The following is a 7,595-nucleotide window of genomic DNA, read 5'->3' as shown; positions in this document are numbered from 1 at the left end:
GCCTCAAGAGTTTCCCCGTTCTATACGGCGCACATTTGCGCCTGGTGGGCATTTCAGTCGTCGCTTCTGCAAATTGCGCACGGGCATCCACGACAACCACAGACACCCCGGCCTCCCTCAAAGCGGCCACAACTTCTTCAGTCTCTCTGAGACGCATAAACCCGTGATCAATGTGTACACACACCACCCTCTCAGGTCCGAGAGCCTTTAGCAGCAGCACCGCACACACAGTGCTGTCAACTCCACCAGATGCTAGGCACAATACCTTTTGTCCTTGAGCAGTGCGTTTACGAATCATGCGAAGTGCAACCATCTCCCGGTCCTCCATGGTGAAGTTAAAGTGGCAACCACAGAGAGTCAGAAAATTCTTGAACATTTGCATCCCATGCTCTGTCAGCTCCACTTCTGGATAAAATTGCACACCAAACAAAGGAAGTTGCTGATGCTAAACTGCAGCGACGATATTTGCACTGCTGCGTGCTACGACCTTCAGCTGCGGTCCAGAGTCCGTGATCGAGTCACCATGCGTCAGTAGAACTTTTTCTCCTGAACCCAGTCCTTTAAAGAGTGGAGACGATAAATCCATCCATATTTCGTCCTGCCCGTCCTCTCGCACGGCTGCTCGGCCAACGGTTTCCCCCCGAAAGTCCGTGCCAGAAGCTGCATCCCATAACATATGCCAAGCAGAGGCTTACCCACCTCAAAGAGATCAGCGTTGAATTTTGGAGCATCGTCGTCGTATATGGAGCTTGGGCCGCCGCTTATGATGATGCCTTTTATGGCATGGTCGCCGCGAAGAACTTCGGTTGGGGTGCTAAGCGGCATAACACGCGATTCCACATTCAGTTCGCGAATTTTCCTGTCAATCACTTTGCCGTATTGAGAGCCGGCGTCAAGAATGACTACGTACTCCCGCACGCTCCCTGGGCTGTCCATTGCTTTGGTGCACGCAACAACAGCAACACAACTCGTCCTTCCCTTCTCCCTCTTTCCAAGCACCAAAAAAAAAAAAGACATCCAAATGACAGAAAAAAAAAGAAACTCCAAACAAATTCACGCCTCTATTGACACACTCGTGCGTGTGCAATGACAAACCCCGACAACAGTGCGGCAGCGTACTGGGCTCCTTTCAATCAACAGCATGCTTTACAAAAACACGAAGATGTTTACCGCCAAACTCCATGCCATTCATGTTTCCTGCCGCGGCCAAGGCGTCTTCCGCCTCCTCAAACTGCACATCTGCCGTACACTCCTTCCCCTCCTCGTTCCCTGTGCCGGAACACCGGGGCTCAAAGGATGCGACGTCACCAAAGGAGGAGCAAAGACGCAAAAGTGACTGTGCGTCAAAGTGAGAAGGAAGGCAACGAATACGTATTTGACTCGACATCAAACACTAGCAAAAAAAAATAGGCGAAGAATACTCACGCGCCGAACACCTATGCCAAACACGCAAAGCTTCCACCGTCTCGAATATCCAGAAAAGCAAGAAGAGAAAAAAACACCACAGAAAGGAAAAAAGAAGCAAAATAATCAAGATAAAAGAACAACAAGGCGTCATACATCATCCAATGAGCATCAGCCGTGGTGCCCCGTGACAGAACCCGACAACAAAAACAACGGCAACACATTTAAAAAAAAGGAAGTTGGCAGTAAGGAAATCCGTAGGGTTTCAAACCCGAAGAGCCAGAACGCTCGCACACACGCAGGGAAAAACCTTCTCTCCACCAAATACAACATCTACAACCTAGGCAAACAATAAATAAAAAAAACTCCTTTTTTTATTTTTAGTAGGATCTAATATTATATATATATATATATATAATGCAGAATAGAGAGTGTGAAAAGGGGAAACCTCCAAACAACTGAGTAGCACCCAGCCACTTCTCTTGCTCTTGTGTGAAAACAAATCATATATATATATAGGTCTGAAAGTGCAGGAAAACAGTGACGGTCTCTAACAGGAGATGAGGGCACGAAGTGCGTCCAATTCTTTCAGGGAATTGTCAAAGTGCATCGAATCCGCCTCCCTGATAGCCTCCGCCCATACTCCCTTGTTCTTTTCAGAAGTGTTGGCCTCTTCACTCAGCCACCTGCGTGCGTCATTTTTTTCCCTCCATCCACGCACTGCCGCCTCTAGCGCCCATGACTTCTTTTCGGCTTCTACAGACGCCACAACCTCCGAAATTTTACTTCGCACCTGCCTTGTTTTTTGCTGATGATCCACAAGTTCCTGTTGTTCCGCGTCCTCCAGCTTGCGAATGGCGGAAATTAGTTGCTGTTTACTCTCGTCCCGAACCTCGCGAAAGTCGCGCAGTCTCTCCTTTGCATCCTTGTCCTTCTCCTCTAGCTCTTGCAATCGCGTAGTGACCGCCTGCCTGCGCTTATCCAAAACGCACCAGTACTCCTCATTGCGCAGTCGCCGCTCATCCACCCTCGACTGCAGATCGGCTGTTTCCTTCTCAATCCGCAGAACTTCTTCCTTCTTGTCGGACACCTGGGCCCAGACAAGGGAGATTGTGTTCTGAATGTTGGCCTTCTCAAGGTCCCAGTCCTGGACAGTCTTGGCATGCTGTCCCTCAAGCTCCTGCAATGCCGCGCGTGTCTTTTCAAGCTCCGCATTCTTTTCCTTTAGTTCGTTGCTGAGCGCGCGCCATTTCTGAATGAGCTCCTTCACTTGTGAACCCTCCATCGGGAGAAGCGTGCGGCAGGCCCGTCTCGCCGCGTGTGTGTTTCGCGCAAATCTCTCCAGTAGGTACAAAAAAAAGGTGGGTGAAAAAAAAAGAGAAAAAAGAGAAAAAATAATAATTTGACTGGAAGTCGTGACGCAGCGTCCGGCGGCGCCCCAGAAGATGCAGAAGGCAAGCGATATGCCATGGTATCCCTCTCAGTTTGCAAGCAATAATAAAAAAAGGAACACCTCTCCAAATGCAAGGAATGCTGTATGTGCGTTTCCTCCTCCCTTCCTTCTATCCCCTCCCAAAAAGAGTGATAGCTGTGCCCATAGAAGTCAATGCAATAACACGTATTTGTGGTGGGCATTGTTAACTTGAAAAAAAATAAAGGATTTACTGAAAGCAATATGACAAAAAAAAAAGGTGTCCAACACATACAAGACCGTTTGATTCTGAGCCTTTTTTGTTTTTGTTTTTGTTTTTTTTTTTTTTTTTGTTGTTGTTTTACTTAATTTAATCTTGTCTTCGCCACCGTGAGGTCATTTGTAGAGAAAGCATTACCCTTCCTTAATATATATATATATATATATATGTATATGTATGTATGTATATTTAGTATTCGCTCCTTGACCTCCCGCCATCTGTAGTCACCGCTTCATCTCTCATCCATTTTTTTTCCTTTCATTTCCTTGTTTTTCTTTTTTTTTTCTTTTTTCTTTTTTTCATCTTTTGGCCATTCTCCTTTCATTCATTGACAAACTATGTAAAGCCGTTGTTACTGCCTTCTTCCCGTCATGTTCCTCACACACACACACACACACTACTCTGATCATCAAAACACGTTATCCGTACATGACCGTGTGAGTCATGGACACGTTCAAAGGAGCAAGTAGGAAACAATGTTTTTTCTTCAACCCATATTTGCTCTTGTTTCTCTGAGGCAGGGCCCTCCCTTGCATTTTCACTTGTGCTTCTTTTCTTTTCTTTTTTCTTTGTTCTCCCTATTCCATCGTGAATGGCCTCCACCACAAATCCCACATCTGATTTATCACACGCCCCGCCCCGTTTGTTTGCATTTCGCTAAACTCCAACAGCGCCTGTGTGCCTAAGGCAGCCATGGGAGGCGATCCAGTGAAGTGTGTGTCCGGAATTAGCCGCAACTCCTCCCCCACCCGCAAAAAAAAAGGAAAATGGCAGCCGATGGAAAACAACACACGATACGGGCACATTGCATATTACACCTCCGAAAGGGCTCATAGCGGCTCGTAGGCCAATCCAAAGAAACAAATTCGTCAGACGGTATTTTTTTTTTTTTTTTTTTTTAATGATCCCCGTGACCGTTGGGAAATCACAAAGCGGCAGTCATTTATTATCCCAAGCAAGCAAAAAAAACTAAAACAGGGCCTCTCAACCCCGCACCCCTCAGCGCAGAAAGTAACGGCGGTTTTTGGGTGGTGGACTCCTGAGGAGAAAAAGCACCGCACTCGCCGCACACCGACGCAATGTATTTTTGCGGACAAAAATCAGGTAATCAACAAACAACACAAAAAAAACAAGTTATTTAACAAAAAACAAAGACAACAACAACAACAACACAAACAAAACACGCTATCATCTGCCTTCGCTCCTTCTGGGCATAAAATCATTTTAGAAGCCTAATAATAATAATAACCATTGCGCAGCCAAAGACACAGAAACCATAAGCAAAACAGTGACCACCTACATGGCCTCCATTTCCACACCCACACCCCTCCTACACTCCACCGAAAAAAGTAAAAAATAATTAAACCCCCATACCCAAAGTAAAAACGTACCCTACCCGCCAAAGAAATAAAAGCAAAAACGTAAATGAAGATCCTCACCAACCCGGGCGGGAGGGGACAATGAAAAAACATTCATCCTGTACCCTCTTGGGCGTCATATTCCACAAGTATAGAAGAAGCCCCTCTTGTATCCCTTGGCTTTGGTACGGCGACTGTGCTTGTATAACAAAAACTGCTCTCCGCATTAGGTCAATTTCATTGCCCTTGCCGTACCGTTGATTACCTCTGCATTGTTTGCGTTCCGTGGATGTTTTCCTGCTGCTTTCTGTGGTGGCGAGTTTCCTTATGTGTGAGTTTCTGTTTCTGTATTTTTCCTTGTCCTCTGTGTTTATTGCCTCTCAGCTACCCGAGGGGTCGCCCGGGTACTCGCCTACCCGGGGCGTATTTACCCCGGCCCCACGCGGCCGCATGCTGCGTTGAAGACGTGCACGTTTCCACTCAGCATGGCCCCCAGGGTGTCCGCCACTACCAAATCATACGCATTCGTGATGGTGAGTCGGTGGTCCTGATTGCCCAGGATCCGCCTCAGCCACCGCCGACTTGCCGGGTGGATTGCCCCGTTGGTCAGCATGACGAATGGCTCAAAGTCCAGCCCGTTGTCCAGTGCCCAGTGACGGTACTTTTGTCGCTTTTGCGTGAGACGGTCCCGTGCAGCGCGTAGGGGGTCTGCCTCTTCCATGGACTCCTCTGACACATATGCCGTCATCCTCCCGGCGTATGTGACGGTCACGTCGGTGATCGCGTACGTGTCGAGTCCCACGATGAGGATGTCCGGTCGCTGCCGGCTTGTTTCCGTCAGTCGCGGTTCCATGCCGCATTGGAATCCGCATAGTCGCAACCCGTTTGCGAACGTCATGTTGATCATGTCGTGGCGTGTGGTCCGCGGGCTTTGTTGGAGTCGCGTGCATGTGTGCACGTGCTCATTGGATGCGTGTGCCCCGCATATGCACTTTTGTCCCTCCGGCAGCACGCGCACCAGTAGTCGTTCCCGTATGTAGGTGGAAAAACCTCTGTCGTCCGCATGCACCTGCGGGTCCGTGAGGGGTCTGCCTGCTCCTGCCGCCGTGTTGGACACGAACACCTTGCGATCAGGACCCTGCAGGGTTTCGTAAAGGTCGCCCTGGTGTTTTGCATCCAATTCGTCGGTCAGGGCGTGTTGCTTCCCCTTCTCCCCAAGACACGCGTAGGCAAACTCCGCAATCTCCTTTTGCCGTCGGAGACCGCACCCTCCGCGGCGCACCGGGAGGGCCGCAATGTCGCGTGTGCGCTTCGTCACGGGTCCGTCCATGCTGACGCCCAGTACGCCTGTGACGCGGTCGTCGAACCACTCCGCCGCTGCTCTCGTGTGTACTGGGGCATGCGTCCGTAGGAGGAACGTCACGCGTGGCAGCGCCGACACGGACAGGAGCCGCCACTGCGTGTGTTTCGCAAATGGGAGCTCCACAATTGCTCGGAACAGGCGGTCTGTCTCCTCCGCCTTGCGTTGCACAAACTGCGTAATCAGCTCGCTTTCTGTGTCGTTTGCTATTCCCGCACCGAGCACGCGGGCAAACGGCCGAATGTATTCCGCGGGCATGTCCACTGGTCCACCTTTATGGAGGACCTCCGTCTTGTCCTCGTTCGTCTCAATGCCCAGAGCACGCATCGCTCTGGATGTCGCCTCGCATACCTTCCCAAGCATGCCTGGTGGTGCCGCCACCGTAACGTCGTCCAGGTACGCCGTGAAGCTGGCGTTGGGGAAGCTGCTTTCCAGTTGGCGAAGGGTGGCGATGGTGCCGATGGAAAAAAGGACCGGTCCCAGCAGCATGCCTTGTCGCACTCCCCGCGTCGACTTCCACGAGTGGACCAATTGTCCCTTTTCGTAGAAGCCCACCAGCCCTTCCGTTCCCAGAAGGAGTCGTGTGACCCGCCAGAGTGGGCTCCATGTGTTGTTGCCATAGACGGCGGATAGGATGGCCGTGCGACTAATGGCGTTGTACGCATTCCGGCCGTCCAACATGGCCACGCCGCCCTTGATGTGGAAGTCCTACCAAACCTTCTCAATCGCCAATTCTGTGTTGTTGCCGACCCCATATTGCAGGTTCTTAAAGCAGGTTTTGAGGGCTGGCATGACCGCGTCCACCGCCGTGAGTGATATAGTCTTTGCCCACACGCATTCGGCGCCAATCGGGCGGAACTTCTTGTTTGGCTTCCGGAGCACCGTGAGGTTGGTTGCCCTGAGGCGGTGTGCCACCTCCGGGGCCACGTTTCCGTTGGCCATGTCCGTCAAAATGGCGGTGATCTCCATAAGAAGCGCCTTGTCCTTCGTGAGGGGGTACAGCAGCTCCCGTGTCCAGCCGTCAAGATCCGGTGCTGTGCCTCGCGTTAGGCGGCTCTCAATCATCTTGGCCACGTCCTTGCTGTCGAACGTGACCAGGGGTGCACTGACGGCGGGCTCTGGATACACACTTGTGGGTAGAGGTCGTCAAGGCTTTGTACCAGCTCGGGGGAGAAAGCCACCGGCTCCGCCTCCGCCGCCGTGAGGAGCGCGGCTGCGCGTCCCGTTGCCTGCAGTGTGCACAGTGTCTCTGCGCGTCTCGCCTTGTATATGTCGGACGCGGTAAGTATTTGCTCTGTCTGGTGGGCTGTCGGGTCCTGTTGCTCGTTCTCATCGCCGACCGAACCCTCCCCGTCTTTCGTGGTCTCCCTATCGCTCGGCACGACTCCGACTGTTGTGTTGTTGAAATGGTCGATTGGAGGATTGGTTTTATGCTGCTTGTTGTGGTTGGTGCGGGTGGATTAGCGACTACGCTGTTTCTCCGGCAGTCGTAAGTGTTGTCGGACCAGGTCCATGATGGCCACTTGTTTACAGCCTCGTTTGTCCGGCGCCGAGGAGTTGTATCCCAGCATGACTGTGCGGCTTACATCCAGTTAGTTGGGCCACTCGCGCTTGTGGAGGTAACGTCTCGTGGGCACTCTTTCCTGCAGCCACGGGTCTTGCAGCGGGTCTGTGGCTGGTGTCGTCGGCCATTCCACGGAGGGTGTCCGTTCCAGACACGCCGCCGTCTTGGTATGGTGTGATCCGGTAACCGACGCCCGGTACTCCTCCCGCTGTGTCGCC

At 51.5% G+C, this 7,595-nt stretch overlaps 1 protein-coding gene and 1 pseudogene across 1 annotated transcript, besides 8 other annotated features; both read right to left on the bottom strand.

The window, feature by feature from the left end:
- On the bottom strand, positions 1-936 carry Tc00.1047053505101.50 (annotated as a pseudogene).
- Positions 1-7,595: a sequence feature (areas not merged during assembly with more than two copies in the genome that could not be assigned to a particular haplotype).
- Positions 1,802-1,821: a microsatellite.
- On the bottom strand, positions 1,955-2,689 carry Tc00.1047053505101.30 (uncharacterized protein; the record flags this gene model as incomplete). The annotated part of the gene is made up of 1 exon (XM_800153.1): positions 1,955-2,689. One exon carries the CDS (start codon positions 2,687-2,689, stop codon positions 1,955-1,957), a length of 735 nt encoding a protein of 244 aa, XP_805246.1.
- Positions 3,133-3,178: a microsatellite.
- Positions 3,243-3,284: a microsatellite.
- Positions 3,342-3,395: a sequence feature (A-rich).
- Positions 3,975-3,995: a microsatellite.
- Positions 4,240-4,278: a microsatellite.
- Positions 4,881-7,595: a mobile genetic element.

Source organism: Trypanosoma cruzi (genome assembly GCF_000209065.1).
Source record: "Trypanosoma cruzi strain CL Brener chromosome Unknown tcruzi_1047053505101, whole genome shotgun sequence".
NCBI lineage: Eukaryota > Euglenozoa > Kinetoplastea > Trypanosomatida > Trypanosomatidae > Trypanosoma > Trypanosoma cruzi.
This window is presented reverse-complemented; position numbering and strand designations above follow the sequence as displayed.